Source organism: Limulus polyphemus, unplaced genomic scaffold (genome assembly GCF_000517525.1).
Source record: "Limulus polyphemus unplaced genomic scaffold, Limulus_polyphemus-2.1.2 Scaffold148, whole genome shotgun sequence".
In the NCBI taxonomy this organism is placed as follows: domain Eukaryota; kingdom Metazoa; phylum Arthropoda; class Merostomata; order Xiphosura; family Limulidae; genus Limulus; species Limulus polyphemus.
Window position 1 is genome coordinate 614,206 of NW_013665758.1, and position 16,063 is coordinate 630,268.

Genomic DNA, 16,063 nt, shown 5'->3' on the forward strand with positions numbered 1-16,063 from the left:
AGCACAAGATTTATCAGTAGCGCTCTTTAGTTTATACCATTGCTTTATTCATCTTCCTTGTATATTTGGCTCACATAGTTTTATATGTGGTTCTTTGAATTATTTTATACAGAAAAAGTTGAGTTTGTTAAATTCTTAGCAGCTTATATGATACTCTAAAATCAAGCATTATTTGCATAACTGTAAACATTGTTTAGGGTGTAATACGGTAAATATTAAATTTTCAATTTTCAAAATGTTGGGAACCAGATCACAGCTTTAGTCATCAATTATATCAAAGAGAGTACTTCAAAAAAAAAATGAAAATTTTCACGGTAGAAAAATGAAAGTTAGAAATTGAATAGGTAACAAAAATGTAGAAAAGTGTTCTTTGCTAATTAGCTCTTCCTTAACATGCTTGAACTTGAATTTGTAATTTTTTTTTCTATGAACCACATTTTTCTAGATAATAAAAATCTAACCCTTAAAGAATGCTAAAGAACTGTTGTTATTTTAGTTTCTGCCTCGTGCAGAAACTGTTTGAAGAACTTTGGTATGAGTATTTTTATTAGTTACATGATTAATGAGAGAATCTTAAATCATGTATGTATAATTTTATTAAAGAATAAAATGTAAGTGGAATTTTAAACTTTGTTTGTTTAGGTAGTAATGGAATATTTAGCAGGTGGGTCTTTGACTGATGTTGTCACTGAAACCTGTATGGATGAAGGTCAAATATCAGCAGTTTGTAGAGAAGTATGTTAGATTGATTGTTATTAGTAGAGGTTTTTTACAGAAGAGATCTGATGATCGCAATTTATTTAAAAGTCTATTCAATGATTATTTCAGTTCCTTGTCAAAACTCTTTATCACCTTAGTAGCAAATATGAATACTTACTTCCATAAACTTTCATTTCTATAGTGATAACAAAAATTTTAGATGATATTTCAGCCAGTAATAGTGAAGTTCCATGTAAAATTGATGAGGTCATCATAGTGTAAACTATGTGTAGTTCTTACAGGAAGTTTCACCTCCAGTGCATTATATGGAGGCACATCTTCAACAAGTATACAAAAATTCTTTCTAGTTTACCATTAGCAAGTTTTAACTGTACTAAATATCAGTCTGAACCATGTTAAAACTTATGTTTTGATGTTAGATTTGTAGCATATTTTTAATCTTCTATCATGCAAGTTATTAACTTGAAAAAAAAAGAGTAGCATTAAGAAAGGACTGATAGTTTAAATTAAATACATACCAGAAGAACTTAACAAGTGATTCAGCCTGAAAATAGGTTAAAATTTCACTATCTTAGAATTGATTTTTACCCTAAATCACAAAACTAGGTAAAGTCATGAAGAACACACATTTAAAAACTACTGCAAACAATTAGTGTAGTCTTTCAGGATTAAATGAAAACATGAAAAATCTACTGTGTATGTTATACAAGCAATATTATACTAAAAACACTGTTTGTTATCAGTATAAAGATCTTCAATTTTTTGTTGTTCTACTCCATGTTTGTATTGTTGTCTTCAAATTTCATAATATATACATTTTTAAAGTATTGAATACAACAACCACACTGAATTAAAATTTTACTGATATCTTAAAATATTTATCTTTTAAATAAGTTCATATTTTATTTAGGTTCTTCAGGGATTAGAGTTTCTTCATCTTAACCATGTGATTCATAGGGATATTAAAAGTGACAACATTTTACTTGGAATGGATGGTAACGTAAAACTAAGTAAGTTTTGAGACTTATAATTTCTTTGTGAACATGTGCAGTTCCGAATATTTTAGCTTGTTTGTAACAAAGTTTCCTTTTAGCATAGATTAGTTGACAATGTGAAAACACATCAGTCATGTAGGTTTATTAAAACAAAAGGTAGTGTTAGTATTTGCCAGTTGAAAACTAGTATTTAACTGGTATTTTATATTTCAAAGAGCAACATTTGTCTTAAAGTATTATAAGTCAGTGATTTACAAGTAGCAAACACAAAACAAATATAGAAATTTTTTCGAAATCTGTCTGTTTGAACTTTAATTTTTGAAGCTTTGGTTATTAGAAAAACAAGTTAACTGCAGACGTTTTTTTTCTCCACATTCCTCTTAATTTGTCCAATGCAACTGGAAATCGGGGGTGTGTAAAAAAAACATTTCGGGTCTATCTTTTACACACCTGATTTTGAGTCACAATAGACAAATTAAGAGAAATATGGAAAAGAAAAAAAAAATCTGCAGTTAACTTGTTTTATAATAATTTTTAGCTTATACAATATTTCAGTGGCTTACAACAATTAGATTGCAATGATTAAAGTATTATATCACATGTATAGATAGTGTTTCATAGAAACTTTTGTCTCTCACCATCCAGCCAAACTGATGAGCTCTGATATTGAATAAAAAGTTTATTGGGCACTGACTTGTAGGAGATAAAAGATAGATTTGACATGCCATTTCTCACAAACCCCCCATTGTGAGCTGCAATGAACAAATTAAGAACAATGTAAAAAAAAATATATATGTATCTGCAGTTAACATGTTTTTTAAAACAATATTTAAGGCAGTTGGTTGTCAATATTTTTCCAGCTTTCAGTGTTTAAACCATACTTTTTATTATTAGAATCATCTTTTTCATTTTAAAGTAAATGGAAATATATATTATGAAGATGTTGATACATCAAATGATAACAGTGGTTTACCTGATTATATAAAAATTATGTTTATAATGAAGCATAAAATATGTACATATAAGTTTGAATTTCCCAGTTCTCATGATCAGTACGAAATATGTACATTTTATGATTTAATATATCTTCCTAATTTATTTCTAACAGAATATATCTATGTTTTACTTTTTTGATCTTAAATATCTGCTATTATATTTGATATCTTTTAATTTTATGCTGTGGCTATTTATTTCTTAATTTTTACTCTATTATCAAATTTTTAAATATTATCGATAAAGAATTCCTAACCAATAATAAACTCTTTCTAGCAGTGTAAACCATTGAACATTTTTTAATCTGGATTTGATTTCTTTTTGGTAAACTTACAATACATAATGAAATAAAACCAACTACATGACATGCTGTGTATTACACTGTTAATATGATTGTAACTTGACAATAAAAGCCAGGTTTTACATATGCTTATTAACAATAAAACAATCATAGGCCAGATGACCTGCTAGCCCACTTTGTTGAAAGAAACGATCATAGATTATTTGAAAATGTGTAAGCAAAAAAGATTTCTGATTAAATAACTAAAAATTTAGAAATGTACAATCCACATGAGGAAAGAAGGGAGTTCCGTGGCAAATAGATTACAAAAAGAAAATAATTTCATTTTCAAGACTATATTTATGACTATTGGCTTTAGATATTTGGACATTATAAAACAAATTGTGCATTTAGTTAGATTTTACATTTTTTAACACCAGCAACTTCATAAAAAAAAAAAACATTTATTGCAAACTATTTGTTCTGGACCTAAGAAACAAATATATAAAAAGAGCAGATGTGTAGCAATCTTTCATATCTTGACAAGTTTTATTTGTACATTTTGATACTTAAATATTTCTATTTTACAACCAACATTTGCAGTAGGAACAGAAGAAATCAAAGTTAGAGTTAACCATTTGAATATTTCTTTTATTAATTTATCTATAACAAATAATAATAGAATCTTGTTTTGCTATATAGGTGATTTGACGGGAGGAGACTGAACAAAAAGAATGTGAAGTTAATGTTGTCATGTGCTCTCATAAAAAGTATATTATATACCTGGCTGGATAAACTTAAAATAATTTTAAAAATCTTTAACTTTTGCTAACTAAGCTGAGCCTAATGAACTGTCTACAAAACTGTAACAATTTTTAATATGCCTTAAGTTAATTTTGTAAGGCTGACTTTAAATTCTTTAGAAGTCATTTCTGTCCTCTTTTTCTCTCGCATGATAACTTTATTCTTGGTACTTTCCATCATGCAGCTGACTTTGGATTCTGTGCTCAAATCACTCCAGAACAAAGTAAACGAACAACAATGGTTGGCACTCCTTACTGGATGGCTCCAGAAGTAGTAACAAGAAAACAATATGGACCCAAGGTTGACATCTGGTCACTTGGGATTATGGCTATTGAAATGATTGAAGGTGAACCACCTTATCTTAATGAAAATCCTCTCAGGGTAGGTGTTTCCAACCAGTACTTAGTCAAGGAGTAAGAGTAGATTGAATTTCAATTTTCTCCTTATTTGGATGTCTTCCTATTTTCTTTTTTGTAAGTTTTTAGGGTTTAAAAGCTATAAAATCATCAAATCAGAGAAAAAATGAAAGACTTTGATGCAACAATAGTAGAAAATTTTGAGTTGATAAATCTGAGGGAGTCTTCCTGTGGATAAAATTAATGTTTTTTATCAGTAATTTCAAGATCTTTTAAGAATTGTCACCCAAAGGGGCCAGCGGTAAGCCTAAGGACTTACAATGCTAAAATATGGGGTTCGATTCCTTGCAGTGGACATAGCAGATAGCCCACTGTGGCTTTGCTAAAAAAAAAAAAACTTTTAAGAATTTGAGTGCATTAATGCTTTGCTTAAGTAAACAAAAATGTTTCTATAATAATGTTACTCATAAAAAAATTATCACAATACCCAAATTATTAAAAGTGATATATTTTTTTTACTTTAAAACACAATTGTATGCTTTGGCGAATAATGTACAAAGCCTTGTTTTTGTCTTTATTATAGCTATTCCCTGTAGTTGCTGAAAGATATTTTTGTCATTTAATTCCTGAACATATCAGAATGTACATATTCCATCTTCAGCAAGCTATACTGAAGAGGGTAAAACATTAGGTATAAAAATTTATAAAGTTTAAACATTTTACAAAGAGAAATTAAAATACAGAAAAAATAGATGAAGTCAAGTTAAAAAAACAAAACAAATAAGCAAGAAAGAATAGGATAATGCAACAACTGTAACAATATTATACAATTTATTCGGGACAGACTTAATTGTAGTGAAGCTGTGTTATTATTTAAAGTTCGGAGTTCATTTATAAAATGATTGAACTTTATAAATTTTTTTATACTGAATATTTTACTCTGTTCAATATAGCTTGCTGAAGATGAAATATGTACATTCTGAAATGTTCAAGAATTAAAGGTTTGTAACTGTACACACAGTTGTTGCCATTGTTCTACTGTTCATCATTATCTTCAATAGATTTATATGTACGTGGTAAATGCTGTAACATAGCTTATCTGGAACATTTGTATTTGGAAATGGAAAGTTTATCACTTAAATAGCAAGTGTTTTATTGAAAATTATGAGCTTGATTAATGATCCTTACATGTATATTAAAATAATGTGCTTTATTTTTAATTGAAAGAGCTTTATCCCAGAATGTGTTCTAGTGGATAAATCTGTTCTGCTTCAATACAAGCAACAGATTCATTTGACAGGAATAAAAGTTTAATGATGAACAGTAGAATGACAGCAACAACAACAAACATTTAACATTCATGTGTACAGTAACTAATCCAGATAAGCTATGTTACAGCATTTACCACATTCACACTTGAATTTGTTCATTATTACAAGATTTTGTGGACAAGAGCTTGTAAACTCTAATTTTTTTTCACAAATGAGGTTTCTCCTACCACATTTTGGACACTGTTTGTTTAAATTTGCTTGAGTTCAACAGTCTTTTTGCTATAGATTATGAGATTAATTATTTTTACAGTGTTTTATGACCTTTTCAAAACTATCATAATTACAGTGTAGTACTACAGATTATTTTTTATTATACTTAACTTAGTTATTTTAAAGTATTAATAGATTTATTATTTATTGTGAGATTTTTGTTATTCATTTCCATTGTTTATTACTATTATTTTTTAACTTCATAAAATTAGTTATTTTTTGCCATACTATCACTACCATCATGTTACCCCGCCTATAATTAGAGACTAACATATTACGTAATTCATCCAACATGTTAAGCTATTCTAAAGCTATACTTTTGGAACCATCTAGACATTGTTTGGGAGGATTATCCAAAGATTCGTACATACTGATGTCATGGGTGTCAAGGGACGGGGATTCAGTAATAGTGCACGAAGCAACCAGATTGTTTTTGTGTTTCTTGTAATTAAGGTATATTCTATTATCTTTGTAATGTTAGTGTCACTAACAGTATTGGTTAAAATGTTTAATATATATATTTCTTTTTTTAGTTATTATCAGAATTATTTTGTGTTGTTAACTTAGGTTGTTGATTTAGTTAGCAAGTCACACTTCTTTTTCAGGCATTGTATCTAATAGCAACAAATGGGAAGCCAGACATTAAAGAAAAAGATAATCTGTCTCCAGTCTTCCAAGATTTCCTGGACAAGTGTTTAGAAGTGGATGTAGATAAACGATACACAGCCTCTGAACTCTTAAAGGTATGGTATAAATTACTGTTATTTTACTAGGCTATTCTGTTTTGAACCTGTTATTCTAATGACACACACCAAAAAGCAATATCATTAAATGTAAGAATTCACTGTCATGCTTGGCTGTTCATCTTACTGTGTGAGAACTTCAGCTTTACCCCATGGTCATCGTGTTTGTTGACTTGCATTAAAAAATTTTATTGAACTGCTATTTTATGAATTTATGTCAGTAAGTTTGGTATCAATCTGTAGATTATAATTCAAATTTTTATATTATACATTATTTGATTTCTTAATTTAAAAGTAAATATTAAAAACACATCAATCATGTTGTATGTTGTGAATGCAGCACTGGTTTAAATTAGATGTTTGTGATGTCAAAATACAAAGTCTATAGTTCTTTATGAATTAGGAACTCAAATTACCAATAATGACAATCTACAATATAAAATAAGAACCTCCTCACTTTTCTATTTGCTGAGATACCGCTCAGGTACTGAATCAAACACAGTGGCCAGACTCACTTCTTTCCATTTTTGGAAACGGTCTATTATATACACTTACTTCTATATATGATATATGACTAACCATTCGAAATGCTTAGAATGTCCCCCTAGTGGCTTTCTCAGCCATTTTCAAATATAATGGCATCATCTCTTTCTTTCAAGTCAAACCTTCATGCTGGTAAGCTGTTTCTTTAGGCTGTTCAAAATTTCATGTTTTTTTGTTACCCAAATACAGCTTAGTTACTAAACTTAATAACTTAAAATGAATTATATCATATTCTATTCTATCGATATAGAAATATGATATTTTGGTTATTCAAATGTATATATATAAAACCTAAAAAAAATTATTTTGTTTCACATCCTCCACGTGCGAAATTTCTTAAGGCTTAGCAAGCTACAACCAAGTACAAAGGTTGTAACAAGAAGAGATAATTGTTTGATTTATTTCTTCATTTACTGTTCTGTGTGTTAAGAAAAATAAGTTTAAAACTTGTTTGTAAATAGCAATAATCTATATACAAATATAATGCACAATAATTGAAATGTGACTGTATTTTACAAAGTATTAGTCCACTAAAACACAGCCAAGACTAAAGGTTAGTTTTATATTCTTGAATATGGTAACATAAAGTATTAGTCCACTAAAACACACCCAAGACTAAAGGTTAGTTTTATATTCTTGAATATGGTAACATGAGTGCACACTCGCCTCATTATTGCATTACCTGTAATGTTAGCCAGGCACAACTAGAAGGTCAGTATAATAGAAATAAATAAATATATATAAATGTATAATATTAGGAGATTTAAGCTATTTAGACTAAACATTTGTATTTTCATTTTATAATATGTAGGCATTCTACAACGAAAAAAACATAATTTATATTTATTTCCTGATTTTTTATGGTGGTTATGAGGTGGATCAAATTGACAGACCCCGTAGAGTTAGGGTAGAGGAAATAACAGACAAATTGAAATGAAATTAGGAGGTTTTAGAGATAACAAATAATATTTGAGATTTTGGGGACGAAGAATAGTTTTTTAATCATAACATGAAAATCATTTCACACTCTGACTAGTAATGAAACAGACTCGTTTCACAAATAAATCTTTAGTAAAAATAGTTCATTAAAAAACCTGATTTTTTGTGTACAAAAGACTTGTAGTTATTACTAAAAGTCTACCAAATTTTGTGCAGATGTGTATACGAACTCGTGTATTTTATACCAAGCCCATTGCGAAAGGGTTACTAAGGCACCACCTCATAATTTAATATTTGTTTATTATGTAATATCTATAATTCCCATACAATATCAACTTTTGCTGCTGAAAAAATGGTTTAATGCTTACATCCCTGACCAACCTTTGTGTAAATATTTCTACTTTGTAAAAAGTTTGTTACATTTAGATCTATCCATTTCCATTTACTTTAGTTGATGTCTAACTGGGAAAAGTGTTTGAACTTCATAGAAATATTCCTATGATAAAATTTCTGAAATTATGAAACTCAAAATTTTGTTGGAGCTCATTTTCAGATACTTTAAATTTTAATGCATTTACCATTTATAAAAACCACCTGATTTTTACTATATTTTGTATGGTTCTTCCTAGAGGTAGTCCTCTATATATATATTTTTCTTGACAAAAAATTGATTCAGTATTAGCATTTTGCCTTGTTATTATCCAAATTGTATCTTATTAAAGTTATTAATATTATTCCTGCATGGAATAACTTTTTTTTTCTAGTAAGAGTTACCCGTTTGCTGTATTTCCATAAATTTTTGCAATAGCAAATGTTTTTGTCATTATAGCAGTTCATAGTTTGATAATCTCAAATATCTGATATTTATAGAATATGTAAATTATTATGACTTGTAGATCTTCCATATCAAAAAACCACTTGTCAATCCATGTTGCTATGAATGAAATCTACCATACAATGTCTTGAGGAAGAAGTTACACCAGAACCTTACCAATTAGTCCATCATGTCATATGATGAAGCCTTCAAAATTCAGAGAAAAAAATGACATACCTGCAATGTCATGCATTATAAAGAAAAACCATTTATGCATACCTATAATTATTAAAAAATATTTATTATTGTTATTATTATTTTCTTTCCTTCTATTCAATCCATCTTTATGATTGGAGAAAACTAATCCTGAAGAATAATGGCTTGAATGGGTAATGAAGAAAAACTTTAATATAAGTTTAACATAACAGCAAATGTACAACGTTTCGACAAAGTTTGTCATCATCAGGTGAAGAAGCTATCAAATGAGAAAAACCTAGTAAATAGCCATGGCTTATAGTTAAATAATCAATACAAATTGTGACAAACTTCCACATGATAAAGATATAACATCATTCCATCTTTTGAGTACTCTCTTAGATGCATGAGTGAGAGAGAAGTAAACAAATGTACTAAAGAAATGTACATTAAAAAAGTAGGTGATCTCATTATTTCAATATTGTTAACTTGCAATTGGAAACAAATATTTATCTTTGAACATGGTGATGAAAATGTTTAATTTTTATTTCTAATAATTAATGGACAATTTCATTTCATTAATGACTTTAGAAACAATTACAAGCACCTTGTTATTTTTGTTTTCCTCTTTTGTGTGATTTTGATACCTGCTTTGAGTTCAAGTTTTGTTCCAAAGTAAGGAAAATTCTATAGTATATTATAGTACTATACAACTGGGAGTTCTTCAAGAAATTACATAAAGACTCATGCAGGACTGCTAATGTATAGTGATTTTTTTTTTTTGTAATATTTTTTTTTCTGATGCTTTTCAGGATAAAGTATATGTAACATTATTATCAATAGAAATTTCAAACTTGAAGAAATATGCTTACAGAGGAATAGTTAAATATGAATTGTTATAGATTCTTCTACAGTGCCTGTTGAATTTACAGGCTTATAAACTTACTGGTTTTTTTTTTGAAACATCATAAACTTCATCATTAATAAGAATGGTTTAGTCCTGTGTCAGTACACTTGCTTTACACTTGTTTATACAAATCATGTTGGTAGAGAGTCGTAGTTTAACACGTGGAATTATTTGCTCTGCATTTGTCAGCATGTCATTAGAATGCTGTACACTGTAAATATTTTAAACTTTTAATATACAGACTAATTTAACAAAATGTGTATGGTGTAGAATAAGCACTTTTGTAAAACAAATGTTTTTTTCATTTTTCACACAGCATCCTTTCTTGAAGCTAGCTAGACCTCTGACAACTTTACAACCTCTTATAGTGACAGCCAAAGATGCAGTTAAAAGTCATTAATAGCTCAAAACCAAATATCCACATACACATGGTGAAATGACTTGCAAGAAGCAGTTTATGAAAGCCAGCATCAGTCTAGGAAAAGAAGCTTAACAGACTGTGTTTGCCAGATTTCCACAAGAGTACTAGAATGTTGGGTACACAATAAGCCAACAAATGGAAATATATATTTCATGTTTTGTTAAAGAATTATACCACCAACAAAGTGAAACTGCATTAACAAATATTTTCTATTTTGCTGAAGATTTGTAACATCTATGAAGTGCAAGGGCACAAACAGTTTTTTTCCCATTTTGCTTATAAAGTGTACCGTACACAAATTTCAACAGTGTGGTAATAATTTACAACCTAGAAGAATTTTTTTGTAGCACAAGTGCTGGCATTTTACACGTGTGTTGACATTAAACATGTTAGACACTGAATAACACTAAAATGTGCAGGTTATGGTGCTCTATACTGCCATAAGAACTTGGAGTATTAAGTAATTTGATTCTGTTTTAAGCTTTTGTGCTTGATACCTTGATTTTGCTTGATTGTGTTGCAGAAAACATCAACAAAGTTAAAGACTACATAATAAATCTGAAAGATGGTATTATCATAGTACTTCTTTTAACATGCTAATGAGAACCTTTTTTTTTGTGGTGTAACTTATAAAAGGAAAGTAGAAGGTAGCTAAAACGTAGTCCTAAAGCAGCATCGTTAAGTATACTATTTTATTTTAGTATTAAGTTTATTGGATAAATGTCTCATTAAATAAATGTATACTTGTATCCGTTAAAAGATTGAGTTTTTTCATTATAAAAGCACTATTAACATTGGGTCAGTAATATACATGTATGACTTGATTACTGGCAAATGCTGGTGGTCTTTAGAATTTTATTTTATTATTGTGAACACTAAATTGTTTATGTGGTCAATAATAATTTCACAAGCATTGACACATGTCAATCAGTGTTGTATCAAAACAAAATAATTACTTAATAGCATGTTATTATTACTTGAGAAAAAGTTGGTGCTGTTATAGGAGCAGTTTTTTTTTTCAGTATAGTGTGTATTACCTTTACAGAGTATAATGTAAGGTAAACATTTATCAGTAGTTTGACAACTTCAAGAAGTGGCATAAATAGACGAATAGTTTAAGGCTCTAGTTACAGAAGTTGAGAGGGACACTTAAAAATCTTTAATTAAATAGCTAAAGCTTTTACACCAATTTAAAAAATTGGTACCATGTTGTCAATTTTTTTGTTGGTAGATGCATTTTTTGAGTGTAATATGTGAATAATGTAGGCTTTACTTCAAGAACATAAAGTTTGGGGAGATACTTAATGTATTATGTTTTATATACTTAAACAGAAAGTAGATAAGATCAGAAATATAGATAGTAAGCAGCGCAACAGATTATACTATTACAGGAGTTCACCATAAGGAAACTATGTAATCTTGTGGTGATGCAAGAAACAAAATTCATAGGAATTGGTTATAAACTATGTACCTTAATTTTCATTGAAAAATATGTGATATTAATGTTAACTATGCATCTTTATAAAATCCACTTTGTTTGATATGTACTTTTTTTTTCGTCATTGTGTCTTGTTTGTTTGCTATTTATTAAAGAATAGTTTAAGGAAAGATATGCATATCTGCACCTCCCATTGAAGGTTTACAGTATAGAATCATTCATGAACTTTATTATTTATTCCACTCTATACAATTCTAGTGTCATATAAAAAAAAAATATTAAAAAACTGGCACAGAACAAGCATACTGTGATCTCGTATTTTCTAGTCGTGGAGATGTTGGCATGAGTGTTTTCTGGTATTTTCGTGTATTTCCGTTTTCAAGTTCCAATCATTCTATATGTGATTTTTGCTGAGAATGAGCATACGTTTTTTTATTTTTTATGTATTTACCTTGTAATGGCTTTGAACTAATTTTTAATCAACTGTAAATGAGTATATTTTGTAATCTCTTTATATATTGACTAATTTTTTTAATGAAATATTTGAGTTAGGAGTTTGTGTCTGGATCCAATTTAGGTGTTAACCTAAAAAGCCTTATTTATCTGAAACTGTATCTGAGGAATCTGATCATAGTATACTGTAGCTTAGAAGGTGTCAAAGTATTTTGAAACATGAACTGTGAAAATTGTGGAAAGGAACATTGGCACTATTAATTTATGTTTTAATCCCCCAAAAATTAATTTTACTGCTTCCATAAGAGATCGTGTAGTGGCTACTGACTATTAATTCATTATATGTGATATCATATAAAAGCAAATAGTGTACTTTTAAAAATACTTCTTTAAATAAATTTAAGTAAATGACATATTTTGTAAATATGATTTATATCTGCTGTGTCTAACAATATAAAAAAATATCCCATTTACAAATAAGTATGAAACTTATGTTTAACTCTAGAATTACTAATAAGGTCAACATAAACATATTTATGCACCAAATTGCTTATGAGTCCATGACGTTATTAGTAACAAGGTCCCTAATAACAAGAGTCGCACAAAAAAATGTAAACGGAAGTACTGAAGAACTGGCTAAAAATATTGGATGAAATCATTCATTTTTTATACATAATACATAGAGGATCTAAGCACTAATTAGGGGGCTGAACTACATGCTGATTCCGTGCAGGCAAAAAAATTAAAATTACTCAATATAATAAAATATGCAGATGTTGTCAGTAGTGAAAGGTATAAAAAGTCAGTAATTTGAAAGTGTTGATCTCATAATTTCTTTTAACTTTGTTCTTTACCATGAAGTTGCATCTTGTTCTGTACATCCTTCTCATAAAGTACATTTTATACCATGTCTGTTATTAAACGTATTTTAGTTATAGTTTTAAAATAAGGTCTCTCGTGTCACCTAATTCACTGTATAATTTCTAGTAGTGCCTATTTCTGTAATGGTTTGATAAGAATGGAACACGTTTGGTCCGCTTTAATTGGAAGATTTTGTAAATGAGGTGCCTCTATTCATGTTGCAATTTTTAGTAATAATTCTTTTATGATCCACATTTTTAAAACTATTTTTTACACATATCTTAGCACTAATTTATAGAAGAAGTAATTGAAATATGTAAACAGATTCACCAAAAAATATATGTAGGCTTATTCATGTGTCTTGATTTTGCTGTTACATATTTGTGGTGCTATTAAAATGCTTATAATGCCAATATTTATTTAAATGTATATTCCAAGTATTTGAGCATTACCAATTTAAGCATCTCCAGACAATAAACTTGTAGGTGTGAACTTTTATATAATTTAATAACTTAATTCATCACCAGTCTAGTCTTACTTTACCAATTAAAAAAGATAAAACTATTTTCTGCACACTATCTTAGTTTTTTTTTATTTATAGAAATTAAAGTATTAGAATCTAACCTAAACCATGCATAAAAATTTAGATGATTTATGGGTTTTGTTTTGGTCAAGAAGGAAAGAATGGTTGGGGAGTTGAGGTTTGCAAGATTTAAGAAAGAACAGTTCTTAATAGTTGATTAATTAGTGTATTTGTTTTTTGCAGTATTTTGTATGATTATAATATTTACTATTTAATACTTATTTTAGATGCAGTAAAAAAAAATTCAAAACTATGTTAAAAATGATTTTTCTTTTTAATATAAATACTTGAGTTTATCCTAAACAATAGATATATATAAAAAAAAATAAGAAACAATTGTACTTAAGGTCAGTAAATAGCTACAATGCTTTATCATTTCTCACTGATGTTTGGACTACAGTCATTTTGAAAATAAATATGTTAAATTTACTTTCTGTTGTTGTACTTTTATTTTCTATGTGTCATACCTTGTACCTTACTGTCAAATAAATTGGGATGAGGGTCTGTAAACTTACTGTATTTTTAATGTAAGTGATTAAAGTATATTAAAAAGTACTTGTATCTGGATTAAGCTGGAAAATAGAAAGCCTTTTAAACAAAGATAGCAGTTTTTGTAAAATCTTTAAATTTTAAAAATTATTCCCCGTTTTTATGAGTGCTAAAATATATTTGGGAGAAAAACTACTAAACAAATTAAGCAAATATGATTTCAGGTATGTAAAGCAGTATGAAATTACTGTTGTATATACAAATTAGATTTAACTACATCATGTGAAATAATATAAAATAACCAACGTTCGTTTGAATTGAAAATGTATAAAATTACCACATAGGTCCTATATATACTTATGTGTGTATGTTTCTTTTAACGTACCTTCTCAAATAGCGGTTAAATGTAAATTACTGTGCATGGCCCTTCTGACTCAAATAATTATTGTCTCATCCTTAACTTCTTTCAAATGCAAATGTAATTTAAAATGCTGTTTAATACATTATAAATCGTAAACTGAAGTGACTTCATCTGCACAAACTAACAAAACTCGACCGTATGGATAAACGACTTGCTTTATGTTATATCACCGACTCCGCAATTGTTTTTTTATACTGCAATTACCTTAAAAGTTAATTCACCTATATACTACAGTGAATCTCCTGTAAACAAATCTATATCAGAGAAACAATATGCATGGTAGGTGACAGATTTTGGGAATACGGTCATCCTACACAGAATGTTTGAAAGGTGGTTCTAATTCGTGAGATCAAAAGCCAACACATACTGTGCATGCACAATCGGTATGTTAATGCTGGGGTGGGGGAGTCTGGTGGCATGCCCGCAAATTATTGTACTATCTACAAGCAGAGTAGTTGTTAATTGTTAAATTATATTACTAATTTAAACAACTGTTCAACAGTAGTATATTAGCTATTTCAGTCATTGGATGTCATATACGTACGTGTATGTATTACTGAAATAAATTGTGAGCATGTTTTATTCTTAGGGAGTGCTTTTACATCACAAAACTAGGGGTTTCGGCCGAACACCCCTTTCCATACGTGTATTATATACTGTTACGCCTCCAGTCGTTAGTTAATTAATTTTCCGTAACTTCGTTCTGACGAAACTTTAGCGACACAAGTCCTTTCGTAATAAAACTGGTTTATTCTTTCCGAATACAACTTTACGATACACTTGTTATAGCGCGACTGTTGAAATTACGTGGCCAACAATATTTTGTCCGCATACATTCAATTACTCATTACCTACACACATTGTCACGTCACGCCGTGACCATCTTATATATACCAGACCACCCCCAATCTAGCAAATGCTAGAGCACTCCCGAAGGAACAGGATAGTTCTAGAAAACGGGTGGCATGATACTAGTCACGTGATCTCGTTGACGCAACAATACATACATTTATAAACCATATCAACACACGTACATGCATCAAATGTATAAAAATAAACATCATTACGCTTATCAAAATTATTGAGTCTATATGCATAGAGGTATGGGGGGCCAGACCCCTGTTTATCCCTTGCTTGTTAGTAATGTAAAGTTATGTTGAATGGTTCTGCTATCCTATCTAATTAATGGATGGTACGTAAGAACTAATGGAACTCTGTCAGCATGTGATTTGTCACTACAGTGGAGACAGTCAGCTTGTGATAAACTGAATATACCAAGTTTAGTTATTAGGACAGTTATGTTATTTAAAATAACTAGTCATGTCGTCAGCTTTACAAGTGAACTCAGCGTTGTCAGAACACAGAGGTCTCAAACGTAGGAATTGTCCTATGGGAATAACCTGTATGGTTTCAGAGGAACGGAAGGATTGAGGTTTAAATAGTACAGTGTGTCCTTGAGAATGTTAAGGTCACCACATTATAAGTTCGATGGTTAGTCACTTGACTGCATATAATTTGTACTACACATGCGACTGAGGTTTGTATGAAAGAAATATGTTGGGTAGAG

At 29.3% G+C, this 16,063-nt stretch overlaps 1 protein-coding gene across 3 annotated transcripts in view; it reads left to right on the forward strand.

Moving 5' to 3' along the window:
* LOC106475622 (serine/threonine-protein kinase PAK 3-like) overlaps nucleotides 1–14,015 on the forward strand; it is a 38,932-nt gene extending 24,917 nt beyond the window's left edge. For all 3 annotated transcript variants that reach the window (XM_022380806.1, XM_022380812.1, XM_013936303.2), the window contains exons 10-14: nucleotides 643–735; nucleotides 1,631–1,730; nucleotides 3,977–4,173; nucleotides 6,295–6,432; nucleotides 10,147–14,015. In XM_022380806.1, coding sequence (XP_022236514.1) covers nucleotides 643–735; nucleotides 1,631–1,730; nucleotides 3,977–4,173; nucleotides 6,295–6,432; nucleotides 10,147–10,230 — 612 coding nt within the window. In that variant the 3' untranslated portion in view covers nucleotides 10,231–14,015. The remainder of the gene's footprint in view (nucleotides 1–642; nucleotides 736–1,630; nucleotides 1,731–3,976; nucleotides 4,174–6,294; nucleotides 6,433–10,146) is intronic.
* Nucleotides 14,016–16,063: the final 2,048 nt, after the last annotated feature.